We start from the raw sequence: 23,864 nt of genomic DNA, 5'->3' as shown, positions 1-23,864 counted from the left end.
ATATCCATCGCATCCACCCCATAGCCATCTCAAACCCATCTCGTATCCCTCCCTCCACACCTCGTCCCCATCCCCCACCCCATTCCCATCCCCAATCCACGTCCCCACAGATCCTCATTGCAAACAGGGCTCCCCAGTGGCTGCGGGTCTGGCTGATGGCAAAGTGCTGGGGCAGGTGGTGATGCACCTTTCTCCATCGCTGAGCTCACATGGCCATGAGTAGGCCCACTGCCTCGCTTATTGCCTTGTCTGTTAAGCTTCTCTCCTGGCTACAGACGCTGCCAGTAAACACTATTGCTCGTGTTACGTTGTCATAGGCAATAAAATAAGCCTGTCCCAAAGACATTGGTGTCTTTGTTCTCCCTGTTGAGCCCATGGATTGGCACAACAGCGTCAGCACGCGATGGGCACAAAACTTGGACATCAGCAACGGGACTTGAAAGGCCAGCATCAGGAACGTCTCTTTTGGAGAGAGGCTGAGAGACTGGGGCTCGTTGAGCCTGGAGAGCAGAAGGCTCTGGGGAGACCACGTGGCTGCCTTTCAGCACACGGGGCCTCACAGATCACCCAGTTCCAACCCCCTGCTGCGGCCAACAGTGAGATCAGGCTCCAGGTCAGGTTGTGCAGGGTGCCATCCAGCCTGGACCTGAACACCCCTCAGGACGGGGTGCGCACAGCGTCTCTGGGCAGCTGTGCCAGCAGCTCACCAGCCTCAGCCTGTGTGACACATGGCAGGTTCTCGTGCCGTTTGCCGAGTAAAGCACAGCGATGGTCGATATTTCAACCTCACCTGGTGTGCATGTGCCTGTGAACACACAGGTTTCTGTTTATTAGGCAGACAGCTGCTCTTACAGAGCCATTAAAGTTAGGCTTGCCTTCCTGCGTACCGTAATTCAGTAAGCTGAGCGGAACTGCTCCTGGAAGAGGAGCTGCCCTCTCCGTGCCGGTGACCTAACAGAGCTCCAGGTGACACGGGCTGATGTCACAATGCCTAACAGAGCTCCAGGTGACACGGGCTGATGTCACAATGCCTAACAGAGCTCCAGGTGACACGGGCTGATGTCACAATGCCTAACAGAGCTCCAGGTGACACGGGCTGATGTCACAATGCCATGCGCTGCATCACAAGCAGATCTTCCCCGGGGCAGCAGCAGGGCTGGCACTTCCCTGCAGGGCCTGGGCGCTGCTGCAGCACTGCTCAGGGGCTCTGTCCTTCTGCGACCAGGAGTTGATTCCGGGGCAGCCAGGCTGCTCTGGGTGACCCTCACTGACGCGTGGAGGAGCAGGGGCGCTTTGCAGAGAATTGTTGGTTGGTTGAGGAGCCTTGTTGGCGGAGGGCATCCTTAGTTCTGAACTGAGGCTGTCGGCAAGCCGCATGGAAGGCTGCTGGACTGTGAGCGTCAGCTCGGAGCTGGCCTACGCGTTCCCAACGCTGCTGGAACTCTCTGCTGAAGGTAAGGCTGTCCGGACCCCCTTCCCAAGGCATCACATGGGGCTGCTGGCTGTCCAAAGCCGCAGCTCCTGCTCTCTGCGCTTGGCTGGACGTGGCTGGGGGCTGCTGCGAGAGCCCTGCCCAAGGGTCCCGCTGGGCTCTGGGGACCACGTGGCAGCCAGGTCCCGAGAGCAGAGCTGCCCAGAGCCCCTGCTTCCTTTAGGCATGCTCGGTCCCCTGTGATAGGGCAGTCCGAGGCCAGGTTTCCCTGGCAGACGGTGTTTCCGTAGGTTGCAGCTCTGGGAGGAAAGGCATCCCGTGTCCCAGAGGCTTCCTATGTCCCCGTTTCCCCCTGGGGCTCCGAATAAGGCTGAAATCGGAGCAAAGCCCAGCTCCGGTAGCCATGGTGGTGCTTTTTTGGGGTGTGTGCGTGTGCCTGCACCGATCGCTGTCTGTGTGAGGAGCTTGCCAAGCAGCTGTGAAGAGGCTGGCCTGGAGCCTGACTTGTCTTTTCTTTCCTTTGCAGAGATTGTGGCAGTCTGGGACGCTGTGTCTGATTACATCCTGGAACAGATGAAGCTGGACAAGGTGGGCTGGTGTGCTGGTGACCCTCGCCCTGGAGAGGGGTTCAGTCCTGCCGAGAGTGTGGGCCCCGCAGAGCAATCCCTCCCTGAGCACCACACTGAGCAGCACGCTGAGCCCAAGCTGGGTGCCCAGAGCGACTTGTTGGCCAACTGGGAGGGAAAGCCAAGGCCAGAGCTGCTCTGAGCAAACGTTTGGCACACGCAGGGGCTTCGCTCTGCCCTGGTCAGAACGGGGAGAGCAAAGGGAGAAATGGGTGGGGGGTTTTTCTGGCCCTGTGCCGAGGATAATCCTTGGGATCGGTCCCAGGCTTCAGCCCTGTGCTGTCCATGCCCGGGCTCTTCTCTAGCCGAGGGATGTTGGGAAATACTGTGCGGAGGTGACTGTCTTGCAGGGAGCACAGACTTTTCCAATGCTTTCCAGAGAGCCCCATCTCACTCCGATGTCCATCAGGAGTGGGGAGGGCGGAGAGCAGTGACCCCACGCTCCTGATGTTCGTGGCTTTTGCCGCCCCTAAAGTACACGCTCGTCAGCCTTTCTGTCTTTTCCTTGTGCAGGGAGTCCTGATTCCGGGACTCGGGGTCTTTGCTGGGGTCCGAGAGCAATTCCACAGCAAAGAAGAGGCGCTTCCGGTTCTAAGGCCTGTCTTCCAGCTGGACATCGGGGTGCTGTGGCTGCAGGAACTCCAGTCTCCCAACGACATCATCCCTGGTGAGAAGGCAGCAGCCACCTTCCCCTTCCCGCCCCACGTCCGGCCGGCTGTGTTCTCCCTGCTCTTTGGAAACGGCCGGGAGCAGCAGAGAAGTGTCTGCAAAGCTCGGGGTGCAGCGCGAGTTCCTCCAGGAGGAACCGCAGCCCAAGAGCTGTTTCTCCAAAGCACCTTTTCTGTGGGATTTGGTTATGAATGCTGCATGGGCTGGCTGTGGCAGTGAGGATGTGCCTTCTCCTTGCAGACGACGTCAAGATTGAGCCGCTCAACTACCGGCAGCTCTCGCGAGCCTCCGGCGTCCCGCTGCACTTGGTGCCACGCTGCGTGCGGGAGAGCGTGCTCCTGTACTGTCACCTCCTGAGGAGCAGGGAGCCCGTCTCGTTCGTGTTCAAGAACCTCGGCGTTATGACCTGCCAAGACGGCTTCCTCCTCATGAGGTTCTTCTGCAGCTGCGTTGAAACGCTGGAGAGCAATGCCCCCGTCCTCGCACTGATCCACACCGTAAGTTGAGGAGGTTGTGAGGTGCGCCGTCGGATCACCGCTGGCCAGCCTGGACGTGGCAGGCCAGTCCAGTGCCTTTCCCCACGCTTGCCCCCACGGCTTTCTCCACTGGCAAAGAGATTTCCCGGATCTCTGCCCATGCAGAAAGCCTGGCAATGCTCTTGCACGGCCTCGCTACTTTGCCATCCTGCTCCTTCAGAGCAGAACAAAGCTCTGATGTTCACGGAGGAGGCTTTGGTGGAGAGCAGCTTTCTCTTGGCATGGGAGCCAGGCTTGCTTCCTGTCAACAAGAGCCATGAAAAAATGTCCTTGGCAAGCCTCCAGCAGGTCTGTGTCCCTTTGCAGAGATTCTGGACGGACGATTCTGCTGACTTCGGGCCAGAGACCGCTGCCCATGGCATCCACGTGTTCCCGAGGTGAGTGCATTTCCTCTGCAGCACTTAGCTGGCCAGCAGACAGGCTTCCTTCCACCTCCTCCTTTGGGTCGTGCCCTGCTGGGTCTCCGTGCTCAGCCTCCAGTCGGGGAGAAATGCTGGAAAGTCTGGCTCCTGGTTCTCCACTGCTGCCTTTTGGCTTTTTGGGGAATCAGGGTTGTGTTTCTGGTGCCCAAGCTGTCCCGATTCCCCTCAGAGAGAACGGACTGCACGTGCAGAGGAATTTGGGCTACGTGTGCTGGTTTGGCATGGCCAGGAAGGAAAAGGGTGCCACGCTCTGCAGAGCACAGGGATAAATACCACCAACCAGCTGCGTGGGGCAGGAGGTCATCCTTCTTCAAGGGTTGTCACACTCTGTTTCCAGGTTTCAGCTCACCGTGGAAAAGAGCAGAGCAGAGGCCGCCGCAGAAAAAAAAGCTGCCATACAGCGGAAGATGAGTAAAGGTGAGGAGCGGGTCCCAGCTGTAGGGAGGGGGGTCCTGTCCTGTGCCGGGTGACCGGATCCAGGTTCACGTGCCGTGCCCGTGGGGCTGCTCTGAAGAACTTCTTTCTCTCTTGGTTCCAGGGGTCTCTGCCGGCAGGCTGCTGCAGAGGCGGAAGACACTTCCCCCCTCCATGCTGCTGCAGCGCAAGCCGAGCTCAAGGCAGCAAGATGTGGCGAAGGAGCCTTCTGGCAGGTGAGGGCCTTGGGCAAAAAGAAGGAGATGCGTGCGCTCGTGTAGGAGCGGCCTCCCCTTTGGAGCTGCCAGCTCTCGGCACCCACAAAGGCTCCTGACACACGTGTGTCCTGGGGGGGCCGTTCTTTCCAGGGCGGCAAGCGCGCAGCACGATCGCCTGAGGCAGACACACCAGCTTTGTTCTACTCTGGTCCCCGGTCCCTGGGGGAGCTGAGTGCCGATCCCTACTGATAGCAGAAGCTCTTCTCCCTTCAGGGGTCTCTCTGCTCTGCACCGGAGCCCATCTTGATGGCTGTGGGAGCACGGGGGAAATTGAGGTGCCCCGGGCTCCTGCAGACTCCTCTTATGTCTGTTTGCAGTGCGCTCCCGCCGTGTGCAGGCAGCTCCCGTGGGACAAAGAAAGCGGGACAGAAGGAAACATCTGCTGCCCAGACCAGCGCTGCACTCCCTGCCACCGAGGAGTCTAAGAGAGCGCTGCAGGTATCGGCTCTGCCTTGCTGCAGGGACTGTGCTGCTTGAGACTGCACCAATGATAGGATGGTAGAATCCTAGGAAAGTTTGGGTAGGGAGGGGCCATTCAGACCGCCTGGTTCCAATCCCCTGCTGCAGGCAGGGACACCTGTCTCTAGACCGGGTTGCTCTAAGCCCGACCAGCCTGGCCTTGAGTGCTTCTGCAGGGAGGGAAGCAAAAGCCTCTGTGTGTGCAGTGATCTGGAGCACAGCCCTTCGGGTGCCGCCGTTTCACATTTCTGTCCGCTCCTTCAGCTCCTCTTTGGTAGATGGAGGGTGCTGCACACTTTCCCCGTCTCTTCTCGCCTCCTGGCCTGCCACCTGCCACAGCACTGATTTTGAGCAGGGGCCGTGAGAGAGGAATACGGCCTCTGAGCCACGTTGGCCATGAGTTGTAGATCCCGGCCTGCCTTTGGGGCCCCTGGTCCTTCAGGGGCAAAGCAGTGCCGACAGGCCGGCAGAGGCGAGGAGCAGGAGTGGGGAGCTGAAGGAAGGCCCCAGGGGCAGAGGCTGATCCTGTATGCTGCTGTGTCTCTGCAGGAGCTCCGCAAAGAGTCTGCCCTGTGGAAAGAAGCAGACCACACGTGGCCCATGCACCAACAGCAAATAGAGCGAGCACAGGCAGAAATGGCGGCATGGGAAGGCTGGAGCGCAGGGGAGGACCAGCATCCGCCCCAGGTACCGTCAAGGATCGACCCTGCTGGCAACAGCCGCTGAGCCAGGGTGCGAGCTCAGCAGGGCGCAGGGGGTGGGAGTGGGACGGGCGCCGTGCAGCATGGCAGGGGCTGGCCCGCTCCTCCCGGGAGGAGAGCTTGGCACGGCCCTGCAGGGAGAAGGGAAGGGCGGCGGGAGCCATGGTCCGGCAGGGCCGAGTCTCCTGCTTGCCGGGGCCTGCTGCAGGGCCCTTGGCAGAGGGCCTCTGGGGAACAGCCCCGTGCTCCCAGCCGCTTTGCTGACAGCGTCTCCTCTTTGGCAGCTGCTGGCCAGGGAGAGAGTGCGTGTTCCGCATCCTCCAGCCCAGCCCAGGAGACAGCAAGTGGAAAGGAGATGGAGGAAGGACGAGGGTCTGCTGCCGGGAAGTATAATGGGGACGACGACCAAGCTGACACTGCATGCTGAGTGAGTGTGTGTGGGCTCTGCCGGCTGCCTGAGGCTCTCGGGCAGCTGTGACTGCAGCTCAGGGACAGGCACGGCCCGGGCCAAAAACTGCTGGTGGGGCGCAAGGCTGGGGACACGTGGGGGGCAGCAGGGGGTGCGGGGCCGGGTGAGGGCAGAGGCAGGGGCGGCTCAGCGGAGCCCGAGGGATGACTTTCTCCTCCTGTTGCAGCCTCCTTTCCCCGCGAGCGGCTCAGGTGCTCCGAAGGTTGGAGCCGCACCTCCATCAGCAAGAGGTTTTTGCCGGCACAGCAGAAAGAAACCGGCAGAAGCTGGAGCAGAAGCGGCACCTCCTCCGGTGAGCTCCGTAGGCAGCAGATCCTGAGAGCCGGGCTGCAGCCCGGCCTGCACCACTTGCCTGCGCTCAGCCCTAACGCTCCGTGCTCTTCTCGCCTCCCTAGGGCTGAATGCTCGCACGGCTCCAGAGGGGAAGGTGCAGCCATCGGTGGTGACCGCGGTGGAGCTCTCGGCACGGGGGCTGGGAAGCCGTCCAGATTTCCACCTGTGAATGGAAGATCGTAGAAAACCAAAGACTCGTAGAACGGCCTGGGTTGAAAAGGGTCTCGAAGATCACCGCCACCGGGCTGCCCAGAGCCACATCCAGCCTGCCCTCGGATGCCCGCAGGGATGGGGCGTCCCCCAGCTCTCGGCAAGCTGTTCAGCACGTCACCACCCTCCGTGTGAAGAACGCCTGCTGACATCTAACCAAATTCTGCCCCCCTTTCACAGTTTAAAACCATTCCCCCTTGTCCTGTCACCATCCGGCCTCATCAACGGCCGTTCCCCCTCTACTCTACAGCCTCCCTTCAAGAACTGGAAGGCCGCAGTGAGGTCTCCCCGGAGCCTTCTCCTCACCAAGCTAAACAAGCCTGGTTCCCTCCACCTTTCTCGACAGGAGAGGTGCTCCAGGCCTCTGATCACCTTAGGGGCCCTCCTCTGCACTTCATCCAAGAGCTCTGCGTCTTTCTTGTACCGGGGACCTCAGTTTTGGATGCAGTATTCCCAATAAAAATGAATTGGCTTTATTTCCACTCAGTCTGCTGATGTCGTGTCTGTCGCCATCAACTGACGTGAGGAAGCTGGAGCCGTTTGGGTGGTTTGAGAGAGCAGTTTGGGTGGCAAGGAGAGCCGCTGCCAAGGCCCAGCAGGACCATGCTCTGCAAGAGCGGGTGCCCAGGACGGCAGCCATCTCTGCCGGCCGTGCACGTTTCCTGTGCACAAGTCATGCATCCCCTCGTATCCCCATCGCTCCCTTCCCGCAACAGAAATAGAAACGCTGTGGCAGAATTCTCTTGTGCCCAGCACCCAGACTCCACTGAGCTGAATTCAGCCCGTGTGACACGAGAAAGGTTCTCGTGCCAGGGAAGGGAAGGGGACGGGGGGGAGATGGTGTAATGGAAGAGAAGGGAAAGGGGGGAGGACAGCACGAGGGAACGAAAGGGGACCGGGGGGAAACACCGCAAGGGAGGGGAAGGGAAGGAAAGCGGGGGGAGACGCTGCAAGGTAACGGAAGGGGACGGGGAGCTGAAGGGAAGGGGAGCGAGAAGAGACAGAGCCGGCGGCTTCGGCGCTGACCAATGAGAGGGAGGCCGGGGGCGGGGCGGCGCCGGCACTGACCAATGAGAGGCCGGGACGGGCCGCCGCTGTCGCCCCGGGCCGATGGCAGCCGGCACAGCCTGCGCGCCGCCGCTCCCCGCGGCTGAAGCGGCCGCTTCCGAAGCCGGGGCGCCGCGGGAGCCCGGAACGGACTCGGAGGGGCGGGATGCGCACAGCGTCTCTGGGCAGCCCGTGCCAGCAGCTCACCAGCTTCTAAGGGAGAACTTGGAGCTGTGCGTGCGCCTGTGACCGCGCCGGGTGTTTATCGCAGCTCGCACCCGTCCTCCTCCCACCACCCGACTCCCGGGAGCCCGGACCCCATGGCTCGGCCGGACGGTGGCGAGACGTGAGGGTCGGCGGCGCCCCCATCGCCCGGATCCGCCCCGCCGATCGACCTCGGTTCCTTTGTCTTTCCCGCCCTGTTTTTTTTTTCTCGGCTCAACTATTCTCTTTGGACACCTGAACTCTTACCCATCATGAGCAGAGGGTGAGAAATCTTACTCAAAATCCACAACGACAAACGATGCTTCCGTGCTGATTGCATTCCGTGCCACAGAACGGCCACAAACTCCGTCAGCCAAGTACTGGCAGAAAAGAAGAGTACCGGTCTATCTGAGCCAAAGCCTTGCCTGCACCCTCAGAGCCAGCTGACTGATGCAAAGCTATGGGCAGCTCCCTGCTACAGGAACGGTCTGGTGAAATTCAGTAGACAAAGACCATTTGCAGCCCTGGATCACAGCAAGTGCCTGAGCCCCTGGACTACTGCCCCTCTCTGAAACCCACGTCTGGCAGAAGGCTCTAGAAGTGAACTGAAACGTTGCGGTGCAGTAATGCTGTGCTCAAAACTGCTCGTGATTAAAGAGAGGCAGGAAATCCTGGTGTCAGTTTGGTACGTCAGCATTTGAAGTCCTGCTGTCTGTCATCTCAGAGTTCTGGAACAGAGCTCAGAAACGCAGCTCACAGATCTTACTGCCTTTCAGGGTACCTGGGGCATCTGTGGCAAGGTGTGATCTCTGGGAATTCTGTGGAGCATTTCAGATGTGCATGTCTCTTTATTAACAGCAGCCAGTTAATGTAATTTGTGTTACATTTAGCTTTGTCATTTTTGTACTTATTTGATGGACAGAAGACCAATGCTCCTGTTTTTTTTCTTGCAGTCTATCAGACAGCTCTCAAGCTGCTACTGCAAATTTTAATCCTTCCTGTTCTCCATTCCTTTGCCGTTTCTTTGACCTGTTTTTCCGTTTAGAAAGTTCTCCTTGCCCTGGATGCTGTGCAGTGCTATCAGTTTTCTCAGGAGATGTGCAGAATCATTGCTGCAGGTCCCAGAACAATCCTGCAGTGTGCATCTGACGGCTCAGTGGAAATGCCAACCTCACACTGGTGTTCCATGGGATTCCTTCAATTCTGTGTGCCTGACAGCTCCTGTTCCCAGTGCTACATGTGCACATGTAGGAAAGTTAAAAAGCAGAAGCGAAATGAAAAATTGCCATTCAGAAAACACCTCTCACCAAGAGCCAAGCCTCAGCTCAGTGGAATAGCTCCTCGGTTTCCCTGACATCCAGTGATTGAAATGGGTAGGTGTGAACAAAGGCATTTGTGGAAATGTGTTTGGGTTTCTTCTGTTCTTCTGTTCTTTTGTTTTGTATTGACTTTGTTCCTAAAAAGTTGCATCTTAGTCTATTAAGACCTGGCAGGCAAATCTGCACTTGGAGAAGCCTGCAGCTATTTGGGAAAGTTTGCCATAAGGTGAGGAAAGAGTAGGGGGGGGAGGGGAGGAAAAAATGGGAGGTAGGGGTGAGGAGAGGAGAGAGGGGGTGGGGAGGGTTGAAGGGAAAATAATGAAACAAAAAGAGAATAAAAAGTGAAAAGCAATGGATGGTAACATATACAGGAAAGCAAGTAGGAAAGCTACCCATAGCACAGCAAAGTAGGCGTGAAAAAAAGCAACCTTGCAGGAAGGGAGGAATGTGGGAAGAGCTGAGGCCCTGCCTGCCGCAGGAGCTGCACTGAAGAAGAAGCTGGGCCCAAAGGTGAGAGGGGTTTGGTGCTTTGGTCCCTTGTTCTCCATCCCTTCGCTTCTGTCCATCTCTCCTTCCACGTTTTCCACCCATCCTCTTCTCCACCCATCCTCTCCCCTGTTCTCCATCCATCTCTTTCCACGTCCTCCATTCTGCTCTCCTCCCCCACACCCCCCACTCCATCCCTTCCAGCTCCCCATCGCCCACCCCTCACCCCATTCCCTCCCCACCATCTCCCCCTCCTCTGGCTTTAACACAACCTGGGAAAAACAAGGTCGTCCCCCCAGAAGTTACAGAAATCTTACACCACGTGCACTTAGGAGTGTGGCTACCAGGGATGCCTGGCAGAGCCAAAAATGCAGCCCCAATAGCAGTGAAGGTAAAAGCAGGAGCCAGCCCAGTCAGGGTAAAGCAGCGCCCTTTGAGGAAACGAGACTGCAGAAGGAGAGAAGAAATCATAAATAACTGTTTGGAGTTTGGATTGCTAATTGAATGTGAATCCAATGTGCTGAATGCCCAGAACACTTTTCTGCCACACGTAAGTGGAGGTGCATGGAAAAGGTAGCTTTTATTGCGGAGCTGACTGACTGGAGTGTGTGTGCTGACTGAAGACTTGATTCTTCCTTTTCTTTGCTCGGGAGCTGGGTAACTAGGTGGGCCTTCCACACACAAGGGTTTGGACTCCTGGTTTTCAGACTCTTTTAGCTGCATATCTAGAGCTCATGATAATCCTACAAGAGTAAAAATAAAATGCATTAGTTACTAAATTGGAAAGCATTCTAGGCAGAAATCTGTTCTCACAATTCCTCCCTGTTCCACTGCAGTTACTGGCAGCGCTCTGCAGATGCTGAACTGTTTTGCTGGAGAACAAATGCATATTCAGCAATGTTGAAACCACGTTGTCAGTTGGCTGCCAAAATCCACGAGCACGCCGTGGTTTCAAGGATTGCAGCAGGCACTTTGTCAGTGTACTGCTGTTACAACGAACCAATGGGCTCCAGGCAATGGCAGGTGGGTTCCATACCCTCAGGGCCACCCCCACAGGTGCCCATGGAGGCACACTGCTCTCTGGGGCAGGAATCCTATTTTCCTGGCCATCCCTCCATCCACTTGTATTTGCATCCATCCTCTCATCCAACAAGCGTTCCATCCATCCCACGGCCCTTCCGTCCCTTTGTCCATCCCTCCCTCCCTCCCTCCAACACTTCTCTCCTCCGTCGATCCCTCTGTCCATCCGTTCCTCTCTCCCAGCAGCCTCCCCCCGTTACCCACCAGAACCTCCTCTGGAGCTCTGGGGGATCTCCCCATCGTGGTGCCTCCAGGCATTTCCTTGCCACCCTGCAGTGCCGATGTTCTGCTCCCTCTCCCTCGCATCACCCCATCCTGTTGCTCAGCAGCCCTCCCCACTCTTCGTTCAAAGCCTCCCTTGTGAAGCTGCCGTCCTCCTGACGAAAACATCCTCGCCTCCCTTAGAGAGATGGGTGCCATCCCTCCCACGCAGACACCGACCCGCAAATCGGTGCTGCAGGCACAGAACCCGAGCCCCTGCCACCAGCACCAGTCCTGCAGCCGAGGACGGGCAGCACCACCAGTGCCCTCCTGTCACGCCTGTCCCGCAGCACCACCTGGGCCCCCGCACCCTGGACCACCGGCCCCACAGCTCTGCACTCACTTCTGATGCAGCCTTACCCGTGCCCACCTTTCTTCCTGCTGGCCTCGCACGGTGAGCCACACGAGCTGTCGGGTGGACCGCATCCATCGCGTGGAGGCACCGCAGCCTCCTTCCAGCACTGAGGGCGCTGGAGCTGCGAGTCCTTCTGTGGGGCAGGAGCGTCCTCCGCTGCCAGGGTTTTCCAGCTGCAGTCCGTCACCAGACGTGAGGCTGCGCTGTGGGGCTGCAGCGCTGGGCCTGCAGCTCAGCAAAGCCCCTGAGCACAGCGGAGACGAGCGGGCGGCCTGCGATGCCTTCACAGCATTATGCACTGTGGGAATGAAATGTTGTTCCTGCGCTGGATGTTGAGATGGACAACTGACCTAAAGAAACAGAACACGACGTGTTTGCATTCCGTAACTTGTCTGTAGGAGTAGCTGATGTGACAAGGAGAGATATCATCTGCATATCAGGAACACACTTTAGACACACAGTTACTGCGCTGTGCGACACATTCTTCCTCACACAGTTGCAATAGACCTTAAATGTTTTAAACAATGTAGGTACAGTATTCTGAACTAGAAAACGTGCTGTAAGACTGGTGAGCCAGCGAACGTGAAATGCGTTTAACAAGCTTTCAAGGAGCCAGGGCTTTTACACAAAGCACAGCTGTCCCGCTCTGTGGCAATGTCAGGATGCTGTAGGCAGATCCAGGATGCTCCCCTCTATCCTCCCTCCAAGCTTATCTCGATCCAAGGACAGACGGATGACCAGAACGGTGACCCAGTGTAAAGGGCGCAAATGCCAAGGGGGTAATTAAACAATGAAGAGGTCAGGTTTACGTTTATGCTGTAAAGCAGGCATCCGAAAGTGACGACCAGATGTTTGTTAAGAAAGCAACGGTCAGAAGGCCATTAACCAACGGAGATGTTTGTGTCTGCATGGCAAGGATCTGTGTGCACTTGCTATTTGTGGGATCAGCGAAGTGTCGCAACAGAGTGCGAACCTGCAGCACTCAGCAGTGAGGAGCCAGGGCAGAAAGGGATCAGCGTCGGGCAGCAGGGCATAAAAGGTGCAGCACTGCTTTCTGTGCGCGCTCCTGCTTGCAGGAGGCCCAACACTGCCATTGCAGATAAAACCTGCTTTATCAGAGACACCGTCCTGGAAAATTATTGGGCATTTCCAACATCACCACCACTTACAAACACCTGCAAAAGCCAACAAGAGCCACGTTCTGTAGTGCTAAGAACCACAGCTTAGCAGGCAGGAGCGTGGGGCTTAGGAGAAAGGTGTAACCCAGAGGTTGGTAGAGAATTGCACATCACAAAGGCACCACGAGCAGGGTTCTAAGGGCAGTGTGTCCAGGAGTCCCAGCAGGAGGTGCTGGCACCTTTGGCACGCAACCCCAGGACAAGGCAGCTCGGTAGGAGGCATCAGGCAGTGCTGATGAGACGCGCTTTACGGACAGTCCTTCTTTAATAGCTACCATTCCAGTGACAGCAATGGGCTGAGAGCAAAGGCTCCACACACAAACCTGGTGGCTTACGCTCCCACCAGTCAAGGCAAACAGAGCAAGACGATGAGGCTGACCTGTAAGCAGGCACAGTGCAGCCCAAGTCCCTTCTGCAGTCACTGGGGCAGCTTCCCCACCTCCAGCCCCACAGGCAACACACACACAGAGCGCAGCATGGCTGGTCCTGCTCCACGCTCAGAGAGCAAGGTGACAAGTTGGAGCTCCACAAGGACGTGGAGATCACTTTGTGATCTCTGCTTTCCATGCTGGAGCTGCAGCCAGTTGTACTGAGGTTTCTGAAGCCCCTTTCAGTCTCAGGAGGGAATGAAACAGCCCGAACGGAATGGATGCACTGGGGCTCTCTCCAGGACACCTGCTGCCTCAGAGGAGTTCACATCCACTGAACAGCTACGGAGCTCCTGCAAGGGCACCACGCACAAACAAGGAAGGGAAGGAAAACCCAGCACACTGTGCAGGGGTGCTGCCTCTCAGCAGGTGATCCCTGTTCTGTGTACAGAGGACGGACATCAGCTGCACCTCCTCTGTTCCCCATTTCTTCTCCCCCGCTTCATACAGGCACTGACAGACATTGTGGATGACAAAGTAAGGCTGATGGAGAAGGCTGGGCATACAGGAGATCTTTAATTCCTGCAGCTAGAGCACTGCTGGCCTGTGCTTGTCTAGACCATGGATATTTTCCAGCAAGCACCAACCAGGCACGGCAACCCACAGCCAAAATGTCACTGCCCCTGCCAAGCAGCCAGCCAGTCTACAGACTCTCATTAGAGGCTTGCAAACGAGACTAGAACCATTATTCCCATTTCACAGGCTGGCTTCTCTTCACCACGCATCACACGCACAAGAATAGATTGGGAAGCACATTGCTACACACCTGAGCATCTGCTGAGCAAGGCCATCATCCACATGCATTCCCTCACCTCTGTTCCCTGCAAGGACCCAAGGAGAGAAGACTCGGTTCACCAGAGCATCTACTGGAAGCAACTCCTGAGAACTCCCCATTCAGGAACGGGTGCTGGAGATGGATAATGGAGTCCTTCAAAGGGAACACAGCTCACAAAGACAGCGAAACGCAGCTCAGGTGTGCTTTGGGCTCCTTCTGAAACGAGCAGCAACCCACTTTACTGGCATGTTTAAAGAAAAGCCCACAGCACTCACACACACCCAGAGTCAGAGCCCCCTCCCTGCAGAAGCTGGGCTTGAGGAGCAGCCATGGGACGCACAGGGTGAGAAAAAGCCAGCCTGGAGCTCCTCACCACCGAGTGCAGAGCTGTGCCCACAGCTCTGAACATTCAGCCCCTTCTCCCTCAGCGTGGCTCAGCGCCGCGAGGGACACGAGGACCCTTGGGAACACGGCAGATGTGTCAGATACGACGCCATCCTCAAGGGAGCAGCCAGCTTCCAGCAGGAACACACACAGCACCCGTGAGGAGCAGGGCCACCGCCTGGGTGCTGCCCATAACATTTGCCAGCCATCACCTGCTGGGTGCAGAGCTGGGCCCAGGGCTCTCAGCATCACTGCAGCGCTCCAGCCATCATCATCAGTGCTGCAGCCTCCAATTAAGAAGCGCAGACAGCAAGAAACTGGCAAGAGAGCCACACGTCCTGCTGACAGACAGAATGCTCCTCCCCATTTCAGTTACACCAGCTCAGCTGCTGCTGAAATTCCAGTCTAGCTTCTCTCTGCACAAACAGCAACACCCAGGTTGGCCAGTTTGTCACACCTGAAAGCTCCCCAGACTCCTTCCTATCACGCCTGCCTGCACACACACACACTGATGGCAGGCAGCAGGACAAGGCCTGGCCTTTTGCTCTGCTTACGAAGCTCGCAGTTCTCATCAATGCGACCAATCTCTTCACTGGTGCGAGAAGCCAGAATTTCAATCAGGCAGCCTTCACCTGTTCCTGCTCCCTAGGGAATCGCCAAGCAAGATTTCAGATACCAGCACCTGCTTGTGACGTGCAGCCAGGTTTCTTTAAGAGTTAATAAATAAGAAGGCATACATAACAAAGCAGCAAGTCCTTGGCCAGAACTTGAGCCATTCGAAAGGAAGACTTCCAAACCTTCACAGCCCTCCTTAGTTCTGCACGTCACACACGGTGCTGGCAGTCATCATCCCAGTCATCACCCTCTCAGAATTCCCACTCAGCTTCAAGTCACTTCCAGTCATCGATCAAACCCTAGAAGGCCAAGAGAGGAGAAAGGAGCTGGCAGAAGGTGCGGCCTTCGAGGACAGAAGGAACTGAGCTGCTCACCACTTCTCTTCAGGCTCCAACCCTCCTTGCATCAACAACTGCTCTGAACTGAACAGGAACAAAACAACCTTGGCCAGGTAAAGTCTCTGCTGACCTTTCTCTTATGGAGGCTGGGTCGTTTTTCGCTTTTCACCCAGTGACCCAACCACATTCACACATCTCTGCAGAGCACCTACCTGCAGGAGTGCTCTTGTAGGTGATCAGAACTCGCTGACGTTGGGAAGCATTGAGTTTGGTCAAGCCGTCAGTGATGGCATCTTCATCTGTGCCTGCAAGCAACAAATGGAAGCTGGTCAGGCTGCTTGCGCAAGAATCACAAGTGCCCTCTGCTCTTGTGCCACCTCCAGGCCCCTACACAGCCAGCTCTCAACAGCCCCAGGACTACAGCTATGCACACAAAGCTCCACAAAGACCCACACCTCCAGAGCAGCTGCATTTCAGGACATGAAGGGCAGCTCCATTTCCACTTTCCAACAATTTTTAGGGCAGTTGTGTTCCAACGAAGATCATCAGCAAAACAGTGCTCACCTTCATGGAGCCTGGGCTTTGGAAGACGGGCACAGGAATAACCTCTGCATGGGTGGAACCTTTGGGTTCAACCAGGAGAGAACAGCATGCCCAGAGAGTTTATCTGGAAAAATACTTCCTCTGTGAGCTGGCATTCAGTTGGATTTTCTCAAGCAGGAAAAGCAGACGTGCATTGTCCTCTATAGGAAGAAACAGAAGTTACACATTTACCACTCATAACAAGACAGACAGACAGTGCTCTTCCTGCTTACCTACACTCCCTACGCTGACTTGATTGCAGCAAATGCCTGGCACAGCGTGGCACAGCAAACAAGCACACTCACCATCATTCGAGTTTTGGGTCAATCTCTTCTCATTCAGGTCCACCAGCAGCTGGCAGCTGCAATAAAAACCAGCGAGAGCATTAGTTTTCCAGCAAACAGCTGCTGGTGAAGTGATTGTGACTGTACAGCACGGCGATAAGCAGGAAGCAGGGCTATTAAACAGGCAGATCGCAGCACAAAAGCAAGGTCAGTGCAACAGAGGAGGGAGGCAGAAGTGCTGTGAGTGCACAAGAGCCGGCAGAAAGAAAACCCAACGCAGCGCCATCTGTCTGTGCTGCGGCCGGACTGACTGCGGCCGCCTCACGGCGCCTTTGTGCTGCTCCAATCCCTGCCCTCAGTCAGCGCCATCCCCTCCATCTCTGGTACAGCAGGAGACACGCACACCTCCACGCAGCCGCAGACACGTGGAGATGTTTCCTGGGACCGCCGGAGGAGCCCACGGCCGCACACTGCCCTCACCACCCCCATCTTCCCAGTCCCCAGTCCTGTCCTGTGCTGCTGCTCTGCAACGAACAGCAATCCAGCACACAGCATCCCGCAGAATCACAGAATCACTCACGTTGGAAAGGACCTTCAAGAGCACCGAGTTCAACCGCAGCCTGACCATACTGCCTAACTCTAACAACCCTCACAGAATCTCAGAATGGCCAGGGCTGGAAGGGACCTCAGGGATCACGAATCTCCAACCCCCTGCCTCACGCAGGGCCACCAACCTCCACATTCAATACCACACCAGGCCACCCAGGGCCCCAACCAGCCTGGCCTTGAACACCTCCAGGGATGGACGGGGCATCCGCAGCCTCTCTGGGCAGCTGTTGCAGCACCTCACCACTCTCTCTGTAAAGAACTTCCCCCTGACATCCAACCTCAGGCTCCCCTCCCTCAACTTCAAACCATTCCCCTCGTCCTGCAGGTATCTCCCCTTTCAAAGAGTTGATCCCCCTCCTGTTTGTAGGCTCCCTGTAGGTACTGAAAGGCTGCAATGAGGTCACCCCGCAGCCGCCTTCTCCCCACGCTGAACAAGCCCAGCTCCCTCAGCCTGTCCTCACAGGGGAGGTGCTCCAGTCCCCGGATCAGCTTCGTGGCTCTCCTCTGGACCCTCTCCAACAGCTCCCTGTCTTTCTGGTACTGGGGGCTGCAGACCTGGACGCAGTGCTGCAGATGGGGCCTCACAAGAGCGGAGCAGAGGGGGACGATCACCTCCCTGTCCCTGCTGCCACCCCTCTGCTGATGGAGCCCAGGATCCCACTTGCTTTCCCAGCTGCAGGAGCACTGCTGCCTCATGTCCAGCTTTTCATCCCTCAGGACCCCCAGGTCCTTCTCCGCAGGGCTGCTCTCAAGGACCGCTCCTTCCAGGCTGCTCCCTCCGCTAAATCACGGCCCTGAGCACCGCACCCGGACGATTTTTAAACACATCGGGGATGGTGACTCAACCCCCTCCCTGGGCAGCCCACTGCAGTGCTTACCAACCCTTTCCGTACAGCAGTTGGTCCTGATATCCAACCTCAACTCACCCCACGTCTGCGCGTTCCGTGGAACCCCACAGATGTGACAGCGGGCTCCGGCTTCTGGGCGCTTCTCAAAGTGCGCCAGCGCGCGGCGTCAGGAGCGGAGGAGGCAGCAGCCGAGCCCGCCGCTGACGCTGCCATCGCGCGTCCCTCCCCGGGACTCCCACGGCTTCCTTTTCCCGGCCCCGCTCGGCTCCTCGCGGGCTGCACACACCGCTGAGGCACTCGCACCGCACGGCCTCCATCTTCCCGTGCCGCCGGACCGCTCTCTGCAGGCTGCGCTGAGTTCCCGCAACGCAACAACCGCAGGCATCGCCGCGGGCAGCCGGGCCGGGGCCCTGCGGGACGCGCGGTGATGACGCAATGACGGCGCGACAGCGGGCGGAAAGGACCCCGCGCGCAGCGCCCGGCCCCTTCTGCAGTGGCGGCGGAGCCGCGGGGCTCCGTGCGGGGAAAGCGGCGCTGCGCCGCCGCCCGCCCCGTGCCTCGGGGACGCCGGGCGGTCGGAGGAAGGCGGCGCGGGGCCTGTCCATCCCCCGCCGGCACCGAGCCGTCCTCCAGAGTCGCCGTTTGTACGGGAGCCGGTTGGCAACGCGGTCGTTTCTCTGTTTGTCGCTGTGTGCGTTCGTGGATTAAACGTTTCCCGTTCGTTTCTCGGCGCTTCTGCCCGCGGTCGTTTCTGCAGCTCCAATAAGCCGCCCCGTCCCCGTACCCACCGCCGGGTAAGGACGGGGCGGCGCAAACGGCCGTGTCGTAGCACTGCGAGCGCCGGCCCCGTCGCTCCCCCCGCGTCCCCTCCCCTCCTCGGCACCGCGTGGGAAATGGCTGGGGTGGGATTCCGGGAGAGCTGGGGCGGCTCAGCCTGCAGAGGAGGAGGCTCGGGGCGATCCCGGGCGCGGCCACCGGTCCGTGCAGGGAGCTGCGCAGAGGACGGAGCCGGGCTGCGCCCGGCGGTGCCCAGCAGCGGGACCGGAGGCTCACGCTGCAGCACAGCAGGTTTCCCTGTATGTCACCGCTGATCCCCCAGCTCCGGTCAGTGCCGTTGGATACTTTTGCCACTGATCACAATGCAGGAGATGGGAGCATCCTTGTGAAATCCACCGGGCATCCTAAGGCACGAGGTGCTGCTGGCACTCCTGAGGCTTTGAAGGGGCAGCGGGGAAAACTGGAGGGCTCAGGGCAGTACTGGGGGCTCTTGAAGGGGCTTTGAGGTGCTGTGGGTTCAGAATGGCGTTTTTTCCTCGTTTCACACACAAGGTGGCTCAGTAGCTACCAGTTGGTGGCAGCTGAGCCCATCAATATTGTGGCTTAGAGGTATGACACCAGCACCCGGCACAGCAGAACTCTATAAGCTAAGTGCCAAGGGAAGAAGGGAAACTTTAAATTCATTACCTCCTGTAAACTGGTAGTCATTGGTTTCTTGTCACACCCTACTCCTGTAAAGCAGGATAACAAGGATTTATCAACATGCATCTCTGCAGCTTAGGACCACCATCCCGGCGCTGCTCTGCCCACAGACAGCGCTGCAGGTCGTGGCACTCAGAAGGCGCCCCTCTGTCGTGCAGCCCTCCACAGCGCCTGCCTGCCTGTCCCTGTGTGGGCTGGGATGGAGCTTTTCCTTTGCAGCGCCTGGTGTGACGCCGTGTCCTGGTTCCATCGGTGCCATCCTGCAGGCTGCTGTGCACAGCGCAGTGCTGCGGAGCTGTGCTTCCCGGCCCTGTGCTCTCCAGCACTCTCATGTGAGTTCTGCCTCTCCCAGGAATCTCCTGTTCCCAGGAACCTCCGCCGCTCCCTTGCACGCAGATCTGTGTGCACAGCCCTGTGCAGAACCGCACGCCCACGTGCAAGGACTTCCCTGCACACACACCTGTGCAACCACACGCACATGCAAGCACATCCTTGCACAGCCCTGTGTGCACGCTCCATCCACGTGCACGCAAACGTGTGCAAAACCACACAGCCTTGTGCAAAGACCTTGATGCACACACCCGTGTTCACGCACACACACCCGAGTGCAAACCCACCCCTCCGCACACCAACGTGCATGAAGACACGAGTGCAGCTCCAGCCCTGCACACAGCCGTGTGCACACACACGCACGTGCAAAACTAACATTCACGTGGAAACACCCTGCTCACACCCACGTGCAATGCACACTGATGTTCAACACCGCCTCTAAGATGATCGGAGGCCTGGAGCAGCTCTGCTGTGAGGAAAGGTTGAGGGAACTGGGCTTGTTTAGCTTGGAGAAGACAAGGCCTTGGGGAGACCTCATTGTGGCCTTCCAGTCCTTGAAGGGAGCGTATAAACAGGAGGGGAACGGCTGTGTGTGAGGGTGGGTGGTGATGGGACAAGAGGCTTTAAACTGAGACAGGGGAGGTTTAGGTTGGATATTAGGAAGAGGTTTTTCCCCCAGAGGGTGGTGAGGCACTGGAACAGGTTGCCCAAGGAGGCTGTGGATGCCCCATCCCTGCAGGCATTCAAGGCCAGGCTGGATGTGGCTCTGGGCAGCCTGGCTGCTGGTTGGCGACCTGCACAGGGATTAGCACTGTGCTCCTTTTCAACCCAGGCCGTTCTGTGATTCTATGATCTCTGCACACCCTGCATGCACACACACCTGCACTCACAGCTCTGTGACAAATGCCGCTCCCATGGCACAGCCAATGCAGACGGGGGAAATGTCAGGAGCAAATATGCCCCGCTGCGCTCCTTCATTCTCCTCTCTGTAATGAAGGCACTGGGGCGCAGCTGCAGCCCATCCTGAGATGTGGGTTGCTGCAGGGTGCCTCGTTTGGACGCTGCGGGGTCAACCCGGAGCCGCAGCCTGAGGGACAGTGCTCGTGTGCTCTGGAGATGGAAGATGTGCCAGGAGCCAAGGCAAGACTTTCACAGGCAGCGCAGGGTGGCGTTCCTGTGCCGGGCGGTGACACGCAGAGCTGTGCCCACTGCCCTGGGATCTGCGTGTGTCCCGTCCTGCAGCGCTGCAGAAGGGCTCAGGGTGCAGCACTGCGGCACGGCTCACTGAGGACGCCGGGTTGAGCAGCAGAGCCCCAGGTGGGATATGGGGGTCCTGGGATGGTGAGGGGGGTCCTGTCAGGACTGTGAGATCCCAAGGGTGACCCGAGGGGTAAGGGAAGTCAGAAGGAGGAAACGGGAGTTCTGGGGGAGCCCAGGGAAGGGATAAGGGGTGCTGATGGGGACTGTGGGTTTCTGTGAGGCCCTGGGCTGGCTGTAGGGGAGGTGTACAGTGTCTGAGGAGGTTCTTGATCCGGTCGCTCAGAGCCCCGTCCAGCCCGACCTCGAATGTCTCCAGGAATGGGGTTTTGTCAACAGTTTATGGGCTGGTTTGGCCCGGTTCCGTGACTGGCAGGGTGGAGGGACCCCGGAAAGGGATCAGGGATAAAGGATAGAGAGATGGGCCCCAAAACAAAACAGCAGCAACGTTCTGAGGAGAAATAAACTAATTTACTAAACAAGAGATCAGAATGCAAGATAACACACTGTAACACAATATAATACAATATACCAGGGCTCAGCACTGGGGCCGCTTCTATTGAACATCTCTACTACCGATATTGATGAGGGGACTGAGCGTGCCCTCAGTAGGTTAGCAGAGGACACCAAGCTGGGAGGAGCGTTGATCTGCCTGAGGGGAGAAAGGCACTGCAGAGGGACCTGGATAGACTGGATCCGTGGGACAAGGCTGACTGCAGGAGTCTCAATAGGGCCAAGTGTCTGGTCCTGCATTTCGGTCACAGCAACCCCAGGCAACCCTGAAGGCTTAGGGAGGAGTGGCTGGAAAGCTGCCTGGCAGAAAGGGACCTTGTTGTGCTGACGGACAGCCGGCTGAATACGAGCCCGCAGTGTGTCCAGGTGGCCAAGAAGGCCAACGGCACCCAGGCTTGGATCAGGCACGGAGTGGTGAGCAGGACTAGGGAACTCATCCTGCCCTGTACTCGGCACTGCTGAGGCCTCACCTGGAGTTCGGTGCTCAGATTTGGGCACCTCAGCACAGAAAGGACACGGAGGTGCTGGAGCAGCTCCAAAGCAGGGCAGCAAGGCTGGGGAAGGGCTTGGAGGATATGGCCTCCGAGGAGAGGGAACACGAGGGAGCAGGGCTCTCCTGCAGCTGCAGCCTGCAGCCGGGCGCCTCGCTGAGGCCCCCCCGAGCACCTTCACTGCGGGAGGGCGGCACACGGCACGGGCAGCCCGGCCGGGCCGGCGGCTCTGACGGCAGCGCTGCGCCTCCAACACACGGCACGCCACCGCAGGGAGCGGGGCCGGGAGATGCGTGACGTCTGCGGCCGCTATTGGCTGCCAGCGCGTGCCCGCCCCCCCCCCGTCTCCGCAGAGCCGATTGGCCGCCGCGGCCGTCACTCGACTCCAGGGCGGGCTTCCTCTCCACGCCGTGCGCGTGCGCGTTTCGTCCGGCGGTGCCCGGCCCGCCATGCCGAGTGAGGGCATGCCCGGGCTACGGCCGTGCGGCGGCGTGACGTCATCGTTAGGCGACGCGCGGAGCTCGGGCTGCGTGTCACGTGAGCGGGGGGGGGGGGGCTGCGGTTTGGGGCCGGGAGCGGCTCTGGGGCTCGGGATGCGGAATGGGGCTCCTTGCGGGGCTGGGCTGTGGATCGTGGGGACTTGCGGGGTCCCGCGGGGATTTGGGGCGTCCCTCTGGAGCCCTGAAGGCCTGGGCGCGTTTTGGGGGCCGCTTGTGGCTGGGGGCTGGGGGAAGCGGGGGTCTCGCGGGGCTGAGGGCGGCACGGGGCTGTTTGTTGGGGTGCTCCTGTTGGACTCGGGGCGAGGGTCTGGCAGTGGCACGCGGCCGGGGGTCTGCATGCCTGATGGAGTCCGTTCCCGACCTCGAGTCCTCTTGCAGGACTGTTTCTTTCTCAGAACCCTATCCTGAACCGAAATCCTTGATGTACCCAAGTCTAACGCCAACCCCTGCTCTGGCTAATGTGAAAAGGGCTCAAAAGGGAATCTTGGTGACTAATTGTTGCTGTTAGCAATGCTTTGGTGTTCGTTGTTGTTGTTTTTGTGAAATAAAGCCATATATTGTATGTATATAAACAAAACCCACAAATACCTTATTAACTACGTTAACTGACGTGAAAAAGTATTTTGGTATGATATTAAAGCTTATTAACCAGTATTTATAGAGCTTTTCTTTGATTGCCAAATGTTTTGTTTTGGTTTTCAAAACGAAATTGAATCTGTCATTAAAAAAATCAATTCTTAATCAAGTGCCTTATGTCAAGGCTCATTTGTTACATTCCCATCCCTCTCGCTCACCAATAAAGAAGTAAAATTCTTCTTTTTGATAAATTGGGAAAAAGGGAATCTGAATGGTTTTAGTGTAAATGCAAATGAACTTTTTGGAGTGGGATGAATATGGGAACCTATATGTCATAAATTACAGTGACCGACCGGAAGAAAGGTGTATATTTCACATATTATTTTGTCCAGATTATGTTATACTCTGCTCAGCTTGTAAAGAGATACAGCAAGGGGATTGGTGTTACTCGTGTCTGGAGTGTGGACAACAGTGGTGGAACAAGTTTTGGGGATTGTTTTGGGGAAACTTCAGGGTAAAAGGAGTAATTAGTGGAAACGTTAATAAACTAATAAAACAACAAAATAGCGCTATGGGAGGATCGCAAGGGAAAGAAATACGAACAGAACAAACAAACAAACACCTCTCAGGTGTATGTTGGCACATTGGAAGGGTGCTGCAGGAGGGCCGGGGGGAATATCAAATAAGGAACTAGGAACATAAATGGAATAACGGGACCAGTTTTATAATGGAGTACCCTAATCATGAGAGACCAAGTGCTGGGTGTTTGTGGAAGCTGAAGAACTGTACGGTTTGATTTGTGGATTGTGAAAGGAATGGGACAAACTGTTTTGATGGCATAAGAAAGGCAATAGTTACTGGTATACAGAAGTAGAATGGAGGGTATGTGGAAGTGTAACTGAGGGTACGACAAAGGAAAAAGGGTTAAAGAGAAAGTGAGTTCATCTGTGCTGGGGTGAGAGCAACCCCCCACACCGTTCCCTGCGAGCAGAACTTGGTGTGAGAGAGTGAGCTGCAGATGGAGACTGCTGCTGTAAACAGCATGACTTGCACAGGGGGAGGTGGAGAGGACAGGGCACTGGAAGTGAGGCTAGCCTCTGCAGAGAGAATCGCAGTGTTGGTACTGGGAGCCTCTGGAGAGGAGGAGGTCAACTGGGAATAACAGCAGCTGTTAGTGTGGCGGCACTTTTCCTCAGCAATCAGACTGTAGTTATTTCATATGCACTATTAGAATATGATCAGATAAAGAAAACAAAAGGAAGTGTCGTGTATTATGAGAGTTTCTGCTTACATGTCAGTTGAGCTTGAAGCTCAGAGATGCTTTTTAAAACTGCAGCACAGGGAAAATGGAACAAGATGGGATTTATGTTATGGAA

At 57.3% G+C, this 23,864-nt stretch overlaps 2 protein-coding genes and 1 long non-coding RNA gene across 18 annotated transcripts in view; 2 read left to right on the top strand and 1 right to left on the bottom strand.

Moving 5' to 3' along the window:
* The first annotated feature begins 1,475 nt into the window (after window positions 1-1,475).
* Window positions 1,476-6,522, top strand: LOC125685971 (coiled-coil domain-containing protein 81-like). The gene is made up of 11 exons (XM_048929505.1): window positions 1,476-2,020; window positions 2,572-2,725; window positions 2,968-3,224; window positions 3,570-3,640; window positions 4,023-4,102; window positions 4,224-4,335; window positions 4,695-4,815; window positions 5,386-5,523; window positions 5,822-5,964; window positions 6,173-6,298; window positions 6,402-6,522. Exons 1-11 carry the CDS (start codon window positions 1,769-1,771, stop codon window positions 6,520-6,522), a joined length of 1,575 nt encoding a protein of 524 aa, XP_048785462.1. The 5' UTR covers window positions 1,476-1,768.
* A 2,764-nt stretch (window positions 6,523-9,286) lies between these two features.
* On the bottom strand, window positions 9,287-17,749 carry LOC125686003 (uncharacterized). 13 transcript variants are annotated; one of them, XR_007373554.1, is made up of 9 exons: window positions 17,421-17,743; window positions 15,907-15,962; window positions 15,584-15,762; window positions 15,232-15,324; window positions 14,804-14,980; window positions 14,621-14,711; window positions 13,720-13,895; window positions 11,307-11,651; window positions 9,293-10,348 (listed from the first exon to the last, which is right to left on the bottom strand). It is a non-coding gene; the product is annotated as an uncharacterized LOC125686003 (long non-coding RNA). The 13 variants fall into 13 exon arrangements; XR_007373556.1 differs by having other exon boundaries at window positions 13,720-13,898; window positions 14,864-14,980; window positions 17,421-17,742; XR_007373557.1 differs by having other exon boundaries at window positions 14,864-14,980; window positions 17,421-17,742.
* Window positions 17,750-18,069: 320 nt separating this feature from the next.
* The window catches only part of LOC125685980 (zinc finger CCCH domain-containing protein 11A-like), a 105,225-nt gene continuing 99,430 nt past the window's right edge, over window positions 18,070-23,864 (top strand). For all 4 annotated transcript variants that reach the window (XM_048929531.1, XM_048929530.1, XM_048929527.1 and 1 more), the window contains exon 1: window positions 18,070-18,136. The gene's annotated coding sequence lies outside the window, so the exon portion shown is untranslated. The remainder of the gene's footprint in view (window positions 18,137-23,864) is intronic.

This window comes from Lagopus muta, chromosome 30 (genome assembly GCF_023343835.1).
Source record: "Lagopus muta isolate bLagMut1 chromosome 30, bLagMut1 primary, whole genome shotgun sequence".
Lineage (NCBI taxonomy): Eukaryota > Metazoa > Chordata > Aves > Galliformes > Phasianidae > Lagopus > Lagopus muta.
Note: the sequence above shows the minus strand (reverse complement) of the source record. Positions and strands in the feature narration are given on the sequence as shown.